Genomic DNA, 17,738 nt, shown 5'->3' on the forward strand with positions numbered 1-17,738 from the left:
ACGGTGCAGAGCCAGGGGCACAGCAGCCTCTCCCTGCAGATGTTCTTGCCTTGCATGGGAGCTGAAAGCGTTCCCAGGAACAGGAACGGAGGTGGCAGGGAAGAGCTCCCTCCTGCACAGAGGCTCCCATTGGTGCCTTCAGCACAGCCTGGGGCTGCCCTTGCTGGCCCCAGCACTTGGTGGTGTCAGAGGAACCTGCAGAGTTAGAGGGAAATAAACCCGAAAAGCCTGTTTGCCAAGGCAGGTACTTCTGGCACAGCAGGGAGCTGCTCCCTCGCTGAAACTCCAGGAGTTTCAAGGAACAGATCCCACAGCTGTGGCACAGGGATGGTGCAGAGGTTCTGGCGTGACCCAGCACAGAAGCATCTTTTTTTTTACTGTATGCAAGAAGCACTCCCTCCCCAAATTATTCTTAAATTCTTTACAAGTGAGTTAGAAAAGAATTTTTGATTGCTAAATTGGAGAGCTGAAAGGATACAAACAAGCACCTTTGTAAGGATCATTCCAAGGGTGTGGCACAGTTGAGGAAACCCCATGTGAAAGGTAGGTGATGCTGTTTCCAGTACTACCAAGAACATCACAGGTCTTTAGTCTCAACTATTTAAATTTAGAAATTGAAGTGCTTTTGATACCCTAAAAAACTCATCAAAAGGTGACTGTTCTTTAGTCAGATTTAGGCACCTCTGGGTGAAACAATACAAGAGTAACACTGAGTCTGCAGAGTATTTGCATATAGGTAAATTAGAAAAGGCATTACTGGTTTTCCCTCTCTTTTTTTTTTTTTTTTTCCTTCTTGTTCATTCCACTTGCAAAAGATCCAGGAGACATCTCTTTCTTTTTTTTCAGGACAGGTTAAAATGAGGGAGTTTGGTGTTTTGGTAAGTCATCACAGGGACAGTGCTCCACATTGAGGACAAGGATGTGAGGGAGGTAAGTGGTCAGATTGTTTATCCCAGTATTTTTAAGAAGAAAGCCTGGAATTTTGGCTTTGGAAGGCATTTGCTTGCAGGTACCTGAGTGGTGTGAACTCACCACAGCAGGGAATGAGAGTTTGGCACAGCAGCTAGAGATGGAGTAGTAACACTACCCCACCACTGAGACAGGTTTTCCTTTTTAAATTCAAAAGTCCTTTATTTGCCAAAAAAGAAGAAAATATAAAGTAAAAATACAAAGATCAAACCATGCCACTACAAAATGTCTCCAAAACTACTTTTACAATATCTGAGAACCATTATTATTATTAAATATTCTGTTTCTAAGCCCCTCACCCAGCGATACAGTGAGAAGATGAGCACACAAGGGGAAGCTCTGTTCATGTTTTTCTTACAGTAGCTCGTGCTCGTCACTGAGGTTCAGTTTTGTTTGCATAGACCTAAGATACTGATCTAGAGACTCCAAATCCATACTGCTACAATGATAGTTCAGTGAACTTAGTTAGCATTGGTCTTTTGTTTCAGAAACTAAGCCCAGTACCTTGGTTAGAGTGTTTTGAGTCAGCTTCATTAAATCCTTGGTTCAGGAGAGCAGGAAGGCTTTGGAATCACTTTTTTGCTGCCCATGTCTGTTGTGCAGCACTTGCCCCTCAGAGGCAGGAGGGGAGCTGGAGCAGTGCCCAGGGTTCACTGCCAAAAACTGGGATGCAGCAAGTACTACTGAGATTTTAGAAGAAAGAAAAACAAATCCAACTAGTACCATTCCAACAGTAATACTGAGCTATACTTCCCATCTTAGTACTGCAGAGATAAAGTATTTGTGATACAACACTAAAAAGCAAGAGGTTTGTAAGAACACAGGGCTTCTTTTTCTAGACAAAAGCAGACTAGAGAGAACAAATAAGCACAATCATATTTTTATCATGCAGAACTGAATTTTACTCACTTTTCTGACTACTCGTAAGGAAAAAGCCTTCGGTGTGAGCTGGATGTACACTGAAAAATGCAGGATGTGTCCTTCCAGGGATGCAACATCTGAAGTGGCTCTGACATGGAGTGAGGAGACAGAGCCAGAGCCAAGGGACTCCTACAAATCTTTTGGGCAGGGATTCCAGGGCTGCTTCACTGCAACTGAGCAGCTCTGCTGGCTAGACACAAGCACCCTTGACTATCCCAGAAAAAAGCAAAGAAGTAGGACAGGAGTTCCCAAATTTACCTCACTTAAATCCTGCAGAGATACAAACCTTCCATCCAGAGCAGCTGGAGGCAGGGCTAAGTCACAAATGAGCTATAGAACACCTCCTCTACTAATGCACTTGTGCCTGCTGAATTGTAGTTATTTTCAAGTACTTCAGGGACAGAGAGTGGATTTCCATTCCTGGAATATTACTGCAGATTTTGCACTGCCACCACAGCACCAGTGGCTTCTGCAGCTTCTCCTTCTATTCATGTAGAATGCAAAACAGTTGCTGTAACTTGGAGATTTTTTTCTTTTAGGTTTGCTTGTGTTGATTTACCAGAAAGCATGGACTGGGTTTGGATTCACTCTGTTGTAACAGTTTTGAATATCTGTAGGAGAGAGGGGCTGGGTTTGGGCTCAGCAGAGCACTAACCAGCTTCCTGTCTCCATTTATTGAAGCAAACCTTGGGAAGGCAGTTGGTGAGTTTTCCCATACTCTGGGTTCTGACTTCTGCAAAGCAAGGCACAAGTTCAGGCTGGTGTGGTGTGAGGTGGGAACCTGAAACCAGAGATGCATTGAATTAAAGGCCCTCTGCAAAAGGCAGATAAGAGACACCCTGAAGTGGTGGGTGACTGAGGCTTTCCAGAACTGGCAAATGAGACATTGCAGTACTGCTGCTGCTGGAGGACCATGAGGGTTCCATTTCAGCCTAGAATGGGGTCAGGTTCTTCTTGTTCCTTTTCAGGAATCTCAGTCTTTGGAGAGATATAAAGGGACATCAAATGGAAAAGCCCCTCTGGCCCATGGCAGTGAGGGAAGGGTGAACTCGTGCTGTGTCCAGGTTCTTCTCAGAAGAACGTGGCTGGAGCTGGTTACAGCAGCAGCGGTGGGACCTCCATGCTGTGCCCATTCCTGCAGTCAGTTCCTTGGTGGTTCTGCACTTGGGCTTTTGGAATCACCCCCAGGGAAGGTTTTCCCTTCGAGGTTATGGCAGCGATGGAGATGGATCCAGACACACTGTGCTTGCTGCATTCCAGGGGCTTGGCTTGGTCAGAGTGCTCCCTGCTTCATCTATTATTATGGGATGCAGGTCACCTGGCAGGGCCTTTGCTAACAATGGAGGCATCCAGAAGTTTCCCAAATACCAAGTCCAGGATCCTGGGGGGTGTGTATGCATCTGGTCAGTTTAACTGAAACCTTCTCTCTTCCGAGTTTGATGGCAGGAGAGTTCTGACCGCAGGGAGCAGCAGCACATCCCCCTGGGCAGTGGCAGGCAGGCCTTGGGCTTCAGAGGCTCCTGGAAACGGCCAGGCTGCACTGGAGAGATCAGCTCATTCCTCGTTTGGATACTGACCCCTGGAGGTACGGCAGGGATGCAGTCCTGTCCTGTCCCGGGGGACACACGAGTTCTCCCCTTCCCTGGGTGTGCTCTGCCTCCAGGGAGGGCAGCAGGGCTCTGCTGGGAACAGGGGCAGGCAGCTCCCAGCAATTCTGGCAGGAGGCACAGCTTGAAGCTCTCACCCAGGGAGGTAACAGGAGATACAGGGCACACACAACAACCCAGCATTACAGATTGGGTACAGATGGGGGGGCTCAGACCTGCCCCAGCTGAGAAGGTAAGGCCAGACACACTGTGTGCATATACCTGCTTGTGCATATACGAGGGCTAAAATTAAGAATTTGTTCTGATCACCCCTGTGCTGAACCACAGACAGTTCCTGCTGGCCAGGAGAGACAGCTGTAGCAGCAGTGTGTGCTGAGAGCAAAGATACCACTTGTGATTCTAGGGGGAAAGCAAGAATTCATTAGTTATAACATTTTCTCCCTAAGCCAAGGAGAAAAATTAATTTGGCAATAATACAGACTAATTTCTTTTACTACTTAAAAGAAGGGGTTGTGTTTTTCTTCATTATCTCAGCTTAGTCTCTTGGCTACAGGTTAAAGGAGGAGAGGAGAACACAGGAATGGACAGAACTGGTGCACACCAGGCAGCAGTCTCAACACAGTAGCTGAACAGCAGATATCAGTATTTGCTGTAAATACTCAGCAAAACACTTCTACAAAGCAGAAATCTACACAGACAAAGCTCTGGCCAAGGGCAAATCAGCACAGGAGGGGTCACAGGACTATGACATGTAGCTCCATCTCAAATTCCTAGAGAACATGACGTGGTATAGAGCTGAAACTGCTCCCAGATCCACAGCAGTGACACAGCCCAGCAGGCAGTGTAAGAGCTTGGGGGCAAAGCACAAAGGCACTTCACTCCCCCTATGCACAGGCACGTTCCTTTCATTTCTAGGACAGGAAGGAAAAAAAGAACTTCACAGTCACCTGTGTTTTAAAAGATTTCTAGACACACATATAAGTTAACTTGGCAGTGCTTTTGTCACTTCTGGTATAAAGCCAAGGGGACAGAATGGCACAGGACAGAATTCACTGAGAAATGACCACTATGGATGTTGCATGCAGCTGTTACAGGTAATCATTAGATGCTGGCATTTATTGCACATCTGGGGACATAACAGAATTTATATATAAATGAAACAAGGTACAATCACCATTTTCAGTGAGTGTGCACAATAACACATTGTAAAAAGCCTTTTCATAGAAATTACCTTATTGCAATTACACAGGAAGACAAAAAGGGGTCTCAAGTTCAGTGTACAAAATAAAGCACATTGTTCCAATGACGGATTTAAGGAAAACCCCTAAGTGCCTTGGACTGAATACTATCCAGTCTGAAAGACATGGGCTGTCTTCCACTTCTCTATGCTCAGAGATCTGAGATAACTAGTTTGTCTGACTTGTCTCCAGTTTCAGGGGGAGGTAAGACTTCTTCTGTGTCATAGTCCTCTTCACATGATCTGCAAAGACAAAAGGTGTGTCTTTAAAAGCTGTATTTTGGTTTTCAGGGCAGTTATTTCAGTGGCTACTAAGCCAGCTGGCTAAAATGCAGTAGCATGTGAGAGGTGAACCTTGAGGAGGAGATGGCTGAGGCAGGGGGAAGAGGGTGGGAGTAATCTGTACTGTGACAGCAGACATGGATCTGTGCTCCCATCCAGCCTCGTCTGAGGCTTCCAGAACAAAATCTCACTGATGTTCAGCATTAGAAAATTTGAATCCAGCTTCAGTAACAATTGTCAAGAGCTCACAGAGCCTCAATAGTTCAGTGTAGAAATAAAGTCATTCAACCACAGCCCTAGGCCCTAGAGGAGCCTTGGCTCAGAAACATCTGGTCCAAAGCATTTTCTGGCTGAGGTGTGTTTTGACAGACACAGAAGAACAATTGTGGCCATGCATTCATGTTCCTCTCTCCTTCAGTTTGATATCCAGGACTGAGCATTTGTGGTCCAAGCAGGTTTGGTGGGAATTCCCAGCTCCAGCTGCACTACCCAGGCTGGTTGAGTTCCATGGCTCTCAGCCCATTCATATTCCCAAGAAATGATAGTTTTAAGATGTTTCCCTTCAGTCACAGCACACTATGGGTTAGTTCTGCAGGGCTTCTAAGAAATTAAAGTTCTTGCTTTTGTTCTAAAGCAAAGATGCTTACAAAGGAAATGCTGGAGCAGGTGCTCCAATGGCCAGCACAGGAATGCTCTCGTGCTCAGCAGTAAACTGGGCTGCAAAAAGGTGAACACCTCTGACAGCCCAGCATGGATATGCCAGGAAGGAATTGTCTTCCTGTGGTGCTTTTTCCTTGGCTGACCCATATGCAAACCTTTGGGAGGGTGTCAGGGTGTGTCCTGCTGTAGGCAGGATGCTCCCTGTGTGCAGGGGAGACTAGCCCAGGCCTTCCTGGAGAACACTGTCCTCTTTCTTCCATAAGGAAAGCACCTCATGTCCAAGGTTGCTAAGATATGTGCAATTTGCACCCTTCTTGCCTCAGTGGTGCCTGTGGGGCCTGTGTTGCCCTGCCTCCCTCACCAGGAATGGATTGGGAATGTTTCCAGTGCCTCAGCTTCTCTAATCTCTCCTTGGTTTAAAGTGATGCAGCTGAGGAAAATTTTGTATTTCCATCTGAATGCTGTTCTTAGAATGTTCCATTTGTACCTCCTTTTCCTCCAATTCTACCACCTTCTGTTAGTCTTGTCCCTTTCTCTCCTACAAATGGAACATGACTTCTTCCCTGCATTGCACAGTCACCAGCAGCTGGAGCTTTATTATAATCTTTTTCTTCAGGTGTCTTTTGCTTCTGCAATAAACCCTCTCATGTCTGCTTCAAAAAGGGACTTCCCACTGTCCTTTCCCAGTGAATTACTTTTCTACTGCACTGGCTTGCTCCTTAAGGCTCAACAGTGCCTGCCTTTCCCATCTTGGAATAAATGTTTTCCACCTTTATAGCTAAGGAGCATCTCTGAGATGCTCTTGAACCAGATTAGCACTAAAGGTAATCAATCCTTGCTCTTCTCTCATGCCAGTTTCAGAACTTCAGTCCCATAAAAACAAATATGGGCTCATGCAGGTTAAACACCCATCCCTTAAGACTCAACTGTGCCAACTCTAGGTTGTTCAGAGGAGGGAAGTTAATCCAGGGAATTCTTTGTCCTTCCTTCTGGCAAACACACGCTTTGGCTCTGGGTGGTTCAATGATGTCCTTGTTCCCCCTTTCCCTTCCTTATACTGCTGGGTTCTGGGAATGGAGCAGCAGAGCCATCAGACAACTGGGAGACAAGAACTATGGTCTAAGCTGCCTAAACCAACATCCTCTGATCCTATGCCTCTGTCCCCCCTCTCCACTCTGAGCAGGATGTGTGCATTGTGCCGTGGCTCCTCCTGCTGCTCAGGGGACATTTTCCCTCCAGCAGCTGATAAAAGATCCTCCTCCTCTTTCTTTTCCTTCCCATGTAGAAAGATGTCTTTCCCTGAAGGCAACAGTGGTTTCCATGTCTGTCAGCTGGCTCAGGCTGGGTTCTGGGACAGTGAACAAAACAGTGCCTACTGCTGCCCTGTCCTGCAGGGAAGGCTTGGCTTGCTGTAAAACCAAGGCTTGTATCTGCATCAAAGGCTTTTGCTGGCCAGACCCAGCTGTTGGTGCTGCCTTCAGAGAGCAGTGTGAGTGTCCATTCCTCAGGACAGCCTCTCTCTGTGGACACCCACACAGGTCAGAGAGCAGAGTGAGGCTGAGAAGAGCTCAGATCAGCTGAGGCTTCCAGTGAAACATGATGCTTTATTGTTGTCTTGAGCATGACAAGACCTTCCTCTTATTTTTGGTGACTGCAGCTCTCAATGGAGTCCAGCATCCTGGGAGTATCCACTGCCTTGATGAGATTCCTGTTCCAGGAGCAGAGCATGCCTCAGCCAGCTTTAGACTGACTGGCTTTAGAAACTTTCCTTCCAGAGAAGCAGGGACAGGGCTAATCACAGAAGTGGGACACACTTACTAATGCATCTGTGATTGCAGAATTATGGTTGTTTTCAAATGTATTCATAAGACAAAGACCACATTTCATGTTTTGCCAGCTAACTTAGCCAAAAGTCTTCCAGTCTCTCCTAGAGCTCACCAGAAATTGTCTTGGTTCTGTCCCCACTCCCTGTTTCTGTCATCCTCAAAACACAGCAGAAATAATATATGTGCAAAAACTCAATGGCTCTTTCTGGCAAATTTGTCTGGGCGTCCAGCTCTTTGTTTTTCTTTTTCCTTTCTTTTTTCCTTCGTGGTCTGTTGCTATGCTCCACAAATGAGATCTCATCCTGCTGCCATGACTACCAAGCTTTTCAGGGGCTCTCAAAAGCTAGCAGCCAGGTTGCTGACATGCTCTTTGCAGGAAGACAACAGAGTGGTTCAGACTAACTTCAAAAATCTGACATCACCTGTTGCTCTTCCCCTGATTTTGGTGACTTTGGGAATTCATGGTCCTGCACAAAGCTTTAGTGGCAGCCTCCTGTTTCTTTTCTGTGCTGAGGAACAGGTGTTGCAAAGCAGCTGCAGGAGATGCAGCAATTTCATCTTCCATCCTGCCCTACCTCATCTTCCATTGTGAAGGACACAGAAAGGACTGAGGGAGCAGCCTATTACTGTTTGGACACACAGGCAGTGAGGGGAACAACTCTCAATAGCTTTGCAAATCTCTCTGCCTAATTAGTAGGTGTTACTGTTATCCCAAGCAATTTCCAGTGTGGAAAGTTTTGAAAATGATACAATCTTCTCAATACTCTACTGACTCTATAAATACTGCTTAAGACTGGATGCAATCCTGAATCACGCAGGATTAACACAGGGTAAGTATTCCTTGGGTGGCTGAAAGAAATATTCTCAGGAAGATGCCACCACAGATACACATCTAAAGGAAGATTAGACTGAGTCTCCATTTATCTGCAGGGAACCCTTGCTCACAGAGAAGTTGTGGAACAACTGCTCTGCTTAAATTCACTGGCTAAAGATAGCTGGTGTGTTTGTCCAGAATCTTACAAAGTGCTGAAAAATGAGTTTAGGTACTAAAAAAAACAAATGTTTAAAAAGAAGTCTCAACAAACTTAGTAAATTAATGAAAATATTGAAGTATAACTTATGAAGAGCACAGACTAATAGACACAAAGTTGAACTAAAGTAAGTCTCTGCTAGGTGTAATAAACATAACAGAGCTACAGCTTCTAATCTATGACAGTGTGACATTATCAATACATGGCCAAAACCAGCAAAAGTAATTTAATCTCTGTTTTTGTACAGTGACCAAAAGAAATGGGCTTTGCCTTTTTTTCCCCTTCACTGATGTGTGCAGCTGATCCAAGTGGCTGCCCCCCAACACTGCTCCACTCCTGCTGTAGGGAGCAGCTGTCCTGGGCCTCGTGCTCCAGAGTCCAGTCCAAAATTCATCCCAATACCACGCTCCCTGTGCTGGCAGTGGCAGCCCGTGCCCCACCAGAGCCCAGCTGGAGGCAGCCCTGTGTGCCCAGGGCAGTGCCAGGCCCGTGCTCACCCCTCCTGGAGCTGCTCGTTCCCAGACTCCTCGGCCACCAGGATCTCGTACTCCTCAGCCGCGTACCTGTCCCAGTCTGAGGGCTCGGGGCTGTCGCCGTCCGTGTCCTAAAGAGATCACACAGTCAGCCTCCAGCCTGGGAAGGATTGCATGGAAACAGCCAGGCAAGAACTGCCTTAACTGAGAAAGCCACAACTATCCTGGAGTGTTTTACATCTGCACATAAAGGAAAAAATACCTTTCAGGGTCTGTAAAGCTCAGCACGTGATCTGAGATGCCAATAAACGGCATCTGCTCCACTTCAGAAATGCAACAAACATTTGCTGTGCTCTAGCTCAGTCTGTGCACTCCATACAGGACAGAAGAACTTGTTGGTTTCAAATCTGTCCATCAGAGGTTAATTGTAACTGGTCTTTTGAGGAACTCTACAGTTTGCTAAGTTAGGGCAAGTTTTAGAGAGGATTACAGGTTAACACCTCTATAAATACCTGGCCCTCTGCCATTTACTACAGGATGGGGATAATAAGTTATCCCCCTGGTCCCACTTGACTGCTTTAATGATAATCCAGCTTAAACAAACAAACAAAAAGGGTGGCTCTGTTTTGGGATGTATTTAAGCCTTGAACCACAGAACAACAAAGTTTCTATCAGAGATTATGTAGGAATAACTGTGAGGAACCAGACCTGGTTTTGGCATCCCCTCCACTTTTCTGTACTTTGAGCAGATAAGAGGCTTCTGGGAGACAATCAATAAGCTGTACTTGTGAAAAGTGTTCTTTTATTCAGATGGATTCTCCCTACATCCAGGAACACTCCAAAGAAGAGTGTGAGATTTCCTTACTTAGAAATAAAGGTGATTTATACCTTTTGCACTGCAAAGGGATCCCTCTGTTCATTGTCCAGATATTTCTCTAAGTTGAAGAAGGTGTTGAAGAACACATGAGCCATTCTGCACCTCTTCAGGTCTCGCAAAGTTACTCTTCCTACAGAAAAACACCACATGGTTGTGTTACTGAGTTCTTACAAAAATTTTAATTGTAACACCAGTAAGCTTCACTAGCACAAAATTCCTTCCCAACATTATTTAACATTTTTTAATAAATTTTAACATTATTTAATAAATGGGTGTGCTTATTAAGCTTAAATCTCACATACATTTGGAGGCCTTTGACATTCATGTGAAATATGAAGGCACGTGAATGGGGATGGTTCAGTTTTACAGGGTAGACTGTCAGCACATCCCACAGCTGGAGCACATGAGAATTGTTGCTTCAGTCCCAGGCATTTAATTCATGAGCTCTCTTGTTTTAGTATTTCAGACCTCCTGATGCACAACACCATGGTGCAGTAATTTCTGCCCTGGGAGTCTCATACAGGGCTCTGCCTGTAGTTGAGTTCCAGAGTGGCTTTACCCTCTCAATCCCCCACAAATAACAAGGGGTGAAAGCTCTGCCTGAATAGGACTTACCTTCCCTCTCTGGCTTAACCAGGTCCAGCATCTGGCACAGCAGGTCCTGGAAGGGCAGTGGCTCTATGCCCATCACCTCCATGCGCTCACACTGCTCCTCATAGAAATATTCCAGCTCGTACATGGACAGCACCCCGTCCCCATCCAGGTCCATGCAGCGGAACCAGTACTCGATGCTGGGAACAGAGCAGGGGCACTGCAGCACTGCACTGGGACATGCACACAGCACAGACTGCAGCAGTGCACCTTCCCCCAGCCACCCCCCAGGGCTCTTCTGCCACAGCCTGGCATAGGGCCAGGGACCACAAGAGCCATTGGGAAGGGTCAGGGCCAACACTCCAAGTACCTCCTGTTAGTCTCCTAGGTGGCTGTGAGCAGCCCAGTCACACTCATTACTTGTCTCACCTCTACTCAGTGTTCACTGTGCTGCAGCCCAAGGGGGGCTCACATGGGGCACGGAGTCCCTGTCTGACCCAGCAGCAAGAGTTGGCCAAACAGAGCCAGCTCAGAGCCCAGGATACTGCAGGGACCCTGGTGAGGGACAAGGCAGCTGTGTCATGCACTCTTTTGCTCCTTTATATGCAAGGCAGAGCTCTCAGGCAGCTGCACTCTGCATCTCTCCTCCCCTCTGGAGGGTCCAAGCCTGCAGTTCTGGATTCTTCTCTTGTTATGTGTAAGATTCCTTGTACTAACACTCACATGCACATCTGAATCACCCCTGCACAGCAGTCTCCCCCTGGCTGCACAAACCAGCTCACAGGCAGGTTTTACAAGGTGCCACAGTGAAGTTTCCCCACAAACCATCCTTACACACCCACTCCACCTGTGAAGGGATGTCCCCAACTGCTACACACCTCAGGAGTGTGTGCTCAGAGCCAGTGCCTCATGGCATGAGGTGATCAAAGGCACTGGTGACTACCAAGACATAAAAAATGACAAGAAAACTCTGCTTCTATATAATTTTTCCCTAAGAAAGGCAAATGATTTGACCAACCATCACCAGTAAGATGTTTTCTTCCTAACAACTTCCAGACCCCAAACTGCTCTCTCTTGTAGGAAGTGGTAGGTCACAGAAGTTTCCATATCTTATTTGCTCATCTCAATGACTTTACTAAGACACAGAGATCAGTCTCACCTTGTAGCACTCCTTTTGTCTTCCTCTGAAATCAGGAGCCACACAAAATCCGCGTAACTCATGCGCCCTTCCTTTTGAACTTCAGTGCCTCTAGAAGACATAGCAAAGAAAAAAAATTAAAAATCATCAGGCCCTTAAATACTTAGGACATCATCAAGCACACAAGTGAGAGGATGAGGCACTGTCACCTATTTAGCCTGCACTCCCCAAACCCTGCAGCACCAGGCACAGCATTTGCTGCCTTTTATCACTGCAGAGCTGAAGCGAATTTGCCACTTTCCCTCTCACAGCACACCCTTTTCAAAGACTTCAAAGCAGTGCTCTCCAGCTATCCCTTTGCCATGTCTTCCAGCTATGCCCAGTTATCCCATCCTTTGGGATTTTATTTTGTCTTCTTAAGATACCCAGAAGTCTCACTCCATGTTCAGGCAGCTCCAGCTGGAGCACCCTGTTGGAAACCACTCTGATCAGGGGCATTTCTGAGAGTAACTTGTATTTCTGACAGAAATTCTCTTTCCTTCTCCCCCAAAGCAGTGTGCTATTCCTCACCTCACCACAGCACCGCTGAATATCCGCTCAATGATCCTGTTTGACAAAGCTGGAAAGAAGGAAAACACGGAGAAAATGAAGCCATAGCCCACAGGAACTACAGGAATCAGTTGTTCTTGCTGAATCCACACAAAGCCCTTTCCCATTGCTAAAAGAAGGCTCTAACTACACTTGCTTGTCTAACCACCCTCTGTTTAGCAGCATTTTCTAAAACCCCAAGATGATTCTCCCAGTGTGTCTGCCTTTGTATCCTTCCAAACGCCACACTGTCCCACCAACATGGAAAACTGTTACTGGATCCTTGGGAATGGGCATGTTACTCCTACTTTGCTGCAGTAGGATTTGTCACATAGAAGAAGGAGACTATCCCAGTGTGTACTGCAAAAATGTTCAGTTATCAAAACAAAAATGACACATCAAATCTCTAGAAAACAGTTTTAAGTAAATGACAGGCTGTGGCAACCACGCTGCAGAGAAGACAATGAAACACCAGCATAAAGGTGAGGCTCTGCCAGCCAGGAGATATGGGGGATAGATTGTTATGGCAGAGCACAAGCCAAGCAGCAGTTCTGGGCAGGATTTGCACAGTGACCTCACCACCCCAGCCCCACCTGGACTCCTTGTACATGTTCTCCATCACTCCTGCGGTCCTGGCACAGTTCTGGCACTGCAGCCAGGCACACCCAGCCTGCCCCACCCCTTAGGTGCCCTGGCACAGCTGACAGGCTGTTGAGCACTGCACCCATGGCTTCTCCCCTTGATCCTTGGCTACCCAGCACCTCAGGGCTCTCAAGCCTCCTGTGCAACAAATAATGCATTCCATACTGCAGCTTCCCAGCAGGGACTAATCTCCCATACCACCCACCCCAAGGGAGGCACTCCTCCATCCTCACCCACCCAACCTATGATCAACTCTCTTGAGTCCTGTGACTGCCACATTCACCCAGAACCCCCATGGCCTCCCCATAAAGGCCTGCACTTGGAACACACAGGCATTTTAGCCCCTTGTGGATTTGTATTCCATTAATTTATCTGTGGCCCTTGAACCTTTGAAAACAAATAGCATCTGCTTAACTTCTGGAAAGGAAGTTCTATGCTGAACTGAAGAGATACTCTCCAGAGTCCATCTGCAAGCTGAAATCCCCTAAGCTTCACTGCACTCTGGATTTCTCTCCTGCATAACTAGATTGAACTTCAACAATCTCTGTAGTTCACACTGGCTCATCCTTCTTGTCCCTACTTCCAAGTTCCTGCAAAGCTCTCAGTAAATAATAAACAAGTTTCAGGACATTATTGTAGCCTGTCCTCCTGGCAGTGACCCACATATGAACAGAAGCTCCATCTGTAGCTACTCATGCAGGAAATAGTGTCCTGCAGTTCTCTGTGTCTACACGTGTACAACTCCTTCTCTAAATCATTTATTTAAGAGATGGGTGGCTACATTAAAACTTTTTCTGAGGCATCAAATTAACCAAATTAAAGGCAGAATTTATTCTTCAGTAGGAACATTCTGTTTACAGCAATGCCCTCCCCCCACCACATTTGCAGGCAGCATACCTTGATCACTGTACCTAGCCAGGTCCTTCTGGCTAATGTAAAGGTCATGGTCAGTATCCAACTCCCAGAATTTGCAGTAGATAACATAAAAGTGCTCGTAGGAGAAGTAGTCTGTGATCTGATTTATGTCATCCTCTTCTTCCAAGAGAGCAAGAGTCTGAAAGGGTACAAGTACAGTGGGAAGTTAAACCAGGATGAAGAGGCAGCTCAGGAGCTGAAGTGCTCCAGTTTCTCAGGAAGCAGGGTAAACATAGCCCTGGAACTAATCCAAAGATGCAGCCTTTCCCCAATAGATGTGGTTGCTGTTTTCCTCAGCAGACACTTAGAGAGCACCTGGCTTGCCCATCCTGCTTAGCACATAATCTCTGCCACTCCTGTCAAAAAATTTTGCTCCTTTTCAGCTCTAGTGAAAAGTGAAGCAGAGAAACAGGAACACAAACTGCTGTGTCAGCTGGCATCCATAGTCTGGGAAACAATCCTGACCTGCATCAGAGACTCTTAGAGCCACTTCCAGTAGCAAGTCCACAGTCTTCCACAGGAACTGAAGTATGTCTTTACACATCACACAGCCCTGTCTGCCTCCTGAAGGGCACAATCAAGTCTTGTTCCAGACTCACATCTGGACTGAGACAGGAGGGATGGACCCCAAACTAATCACACTGACTTCCCTGTGTTGTTGCAGGAATCATTCTGGGTTAACTGGGAGGTTCAGACAGATTTCCAACCATAACCTTTGTTGACATGTCTTACTAGGAAACATTTAGTGCTAACATCCATGTTTCATTCCCACTTTACACCTCCCTGTCTTTCCCAGAAACCAAAGGGCATTGTCTCCTCCCTACTTTTCTTCTTGGTGCTGAGGCCACAGGACACCAGAAGCCTTCTTGTCTAATAAATCATGCTCCAACGAGCTGCAGGCCTGGCCTCCCCTACCCTCACAGCCTCTTCCCAAGGGAGCAGGCAAAACACAGCCTGAGCTATCCCAGGGAATGGTGTCCCCAAGCAGGCTCAGTGCCCCTGCTACCCATAAACATAAACACAGATGCTGTGCTATGTGTTGGCACTGGTACTTCAATATCAACTTCCAGCCACCTCCACATGCAAAGAGTCCAACTGAATCCAAACCAAACTCTCACATCCTGCTATCTACCAAATTCAGTGAAGTTTCTGGCAGGGATAACAGGATGGCACTGCCAGACCTGCACTATTCTGACTTGCTGACACCTTTGATCCATTCTCTGGCCTCTCCAGACTCTGTCTCTCTCTTTACAGATGACAATCAGTCAGGGAGCACTCACAAATAAAGATGCCATTTAGACATGCAGCAAGGAGCTGAACTTCCTGCTGCAGGAGATGAAAGGCAGAGTGGATATGGAAGGAGAAAATTTGAAAGAATGTTTAAAGGAGAAAATGAGTGAAAAAAGATGCAGGATAATCTGAGAAGATTTATTTGTAACAGAGGTTGGGGAGGAACAGAGATCCCAGGGCTTGGACTGGCATGAGCCAATTCAAAAGAGACTTCATTTTTCCATCAAGCTGATGGGATGAGTAGGGGAGATGATGCCTGAAAGGAGAAATAATATGATTCATACTTGAGGGGTTTGAGGAAGGCAGCACACTACACCTGGAAGGGCAAACAGGACACAGGAGGGAAAGCTCACTGTTTTAGCCAGTCCTTCACCTTTCAGCCTCCAGATTTTCTGGCTCTTTAGGTTGGGCTGGACATGAGCAGCCTGAGACAGTTTTAACCTGGTGCTCTTTTGGGCAAAATACACAGAGGACAGAGATCCAAATCCTGACATAAGGACACACTGCAGGCACTGGAACAAGAACTAAGCTGCACTGATTATCCTGTGGAGATCAGCTCCCAAGGTGCCTCGTCCTGCAATTGCAGAGATGTTCCTGACCAGCTGTCAGTGGGCTGAGGGCTGCCTGGGAGGCAGGAAATTGGCTCTCCTACCCCTGGCACTCCTGCAGCTCTTCTTGGCTGCTTGTGAGTCACTTCACATGGGTGCAATGCTGTGTCCTTCTGCCTTTCCTGTTGTCTGGACCAGGAGCCATGCTGCTGCTCCATGTGGCCTCAGAGCTGGAGCACAGTCATGCCCTGACCTTCTCTCAGAGCCCTGGGGCCACTCCTGCCCCTGCTCTTCTCACTTAACTCAGACACAGCTCCTCCAGTAACCCCAGCAGGTTCCTGGCACTGAGCACCTGGCCCATCCCACTGCAGCCCAGGCAGCTCCCTCACCATCCAGGCAGAGGAACAAGGAATGCTGCACTCTGGATCCTGTTCCCACAAAACCCCACATACTTGCAGGAAGTTGCTTTTCCTCAGCTCTGTTAGAGTGATCTTCCCCGACCAGGATCTATTGACTGTGTAGAATATCCTCTGTATAACCTGCAACATACCAACAGTGCTCTTTAAATAAATTCCTGAAACACAGCAGTTTGGGAATTTAAATGCAGTACCTTGGTTTAGTCACTCATCCTAAGGAGACCTCTTTTTAAAAACTGTTTTGGGATCTTTTTCTGTAGATACTACAATCCTTAATTGACTACACAGTCTGAAAGCAACATTTGCTTTTTAAACAGTATTATCCCTTTCCAGTCTGAAAACATTTATACTGCTCTAAATTCACCTCTTGCAGATGTATTATTTATGTCAGGGAATATGTTCAAAGTGCTGATGAATCACTTTGAGTTTTTCACATTTAAGGGGACAGTTTGCCTAGAACCCCAATGAAATAGGGTTCTAGGGAGGGAGGAGAAAAAAAAAAAAAAAAAAAAAAAAAAAAAAGGACTTCTGATTCTTCTGTTCCTACATTGTAGCTATAACAATTATATATATATATATATATATAAATCATATATATGACGAACTGGTGCTCCCAGTACCTCTACTAAAAGTAAACAGGAGAGGTTCTGTTTGCAATTCTTTTGGGCAGGTGTTAACCTCTATTGCCTCTTTTCCAGATCTCCCTCTGTGAAAGTGAGCAAAAATAATGGGGGAAGAGGCACAGAGCCCTCAGAAGCCAAAAACAAACAGCTCAGAGTGTGAGACTGAGCTCACTCCCAAGCTCCTCAAAAAGCAGACAGCCCTTCCCAATCTGCTCTTTTTCAGCTGTCAACTATCATCACAGAGTGGGGCAAACACAAATGTGGGACCAAGGACATGCAAGAATAAACCTAACAGGGCAAACAACAAGAAATAAATACCACTGGCATAAGAAAGGAGAAATAGAATTAATTTGAGTAGCAGAACTGAAATCTTGTTGACTACTACCTACTACAAACCTTTGATGTCTCTGACATGTTGGCACATTACCCCAAAATTTTGGTAATCTTTAGTGTACACTATTCCAACACAAAAATTAACTTCAGAGAACCATGTGGACATTACAGGGATTAATCCACCTAACAGATAAATGGGATGGGTTTCACTTTCAGCCAGATCTAGTTTCAAGTGGGCAACCACTACTGAAGGGCCATCTTTGGACTCAGTCAAACAAGTGCTGGTTCTTAGTCAAGAACAGATTCAGAACCAAGTATGAGATTGCTTCCAACAGTCTGCTTTGGAACACACAGTGAGACAGTAATTGATGATGGCACACACAACTCTGAGAGCAACAAGAATTATGTGAGAATTAAAATGTACAGAGACAGAATTGATGTACAAGAAACAGAATTGATAGATTCAACTTGGCTGAACATGACCTTTTGGTAACACTGCAAGCCCTTCATCACTCCAGGCCTAAGAGGTAGATATCCTTTCAAAGTCAGGTGCCATTTTAATTAAAAACAGACCAAAAAACAGATCTATAATAACAGTAGCTATCACTGAGCAATGTTCTGTGGCCTGTGTAGCACAAGAGGTCAGATTAGGTAATCACAATGATCCTTTCTGGTCTTAAGCACAATGTTTGTTTCTTCTTTCATGCCTTTGGCAGCCACTGCCATTCTGGTCTCTATTTCTGGACTTTGTTTGGCTTTTGCTTCCAGCTT

General features: G+C 46.1%; 1 protein-coding gene across 5 annotated transcripts in view; it reads right to left on the reverse strand.

The window, feature by feature from the left end:
* Positions 1–1,104: 1,104 nt before the first annotated feature.
* PPP2R3A (protein phosphatase 2 regulatory subunit B''alpha) overlaps positions 1,105–17,738 on the reverse strand; it is a 55,832-nt gene continuing 39,198 nt past the window's right edge. For all 5 annotated transcript variants that reach the window (XM_079314960.1, XM_079314959.1, XM_079314957.1 and 2 more), the window contains 8 exons: positions 16,048–16,134; positions 13,740–13,896; positions 12,183–12,231; positions 11,634–11,723; positions 10,499–10,674; positions 9,895–10,013; positions 9,031–9,137; positions 1,105–4,977 (listed from right to left, as the gene is read on the reverse strand). In XM_079314960.1, coding sequence (XP_079171086.1) covers positions 4,887–4,977; positions 9,031–9,137; positions 9,895–10,013; positions 10,499–10,674; positions 11,634–11,723; positions 12,183–12,231; positions 13,740–13,896; positions 16,048–16,134 — 876 coding nt within the window. In that variant the 3' untranslated portion in view covers positions 1,105–4,886. The remainder of the gene's footprint in view (positions 4,978–9,030; positions 9,138–9,894; positions 10,014–10,498; positions 10,675–11,633; positions 11,724–12,182; positions 12,232–13,739; positions 13,897–16,047; positions 16,135–17,738) is intronic.

Source organism: Erithacus rubecula (assembly GCF_903797595.1).
Source record: "Erithacus rubecula genome assembly, chromosome: 11".
Taxonomy (NCBI): Eukaryota; Metazoa; Chordata; class Aves; order Passeriformes; family Muscicapidae; genus Erithacus; species Erithacus rubecula.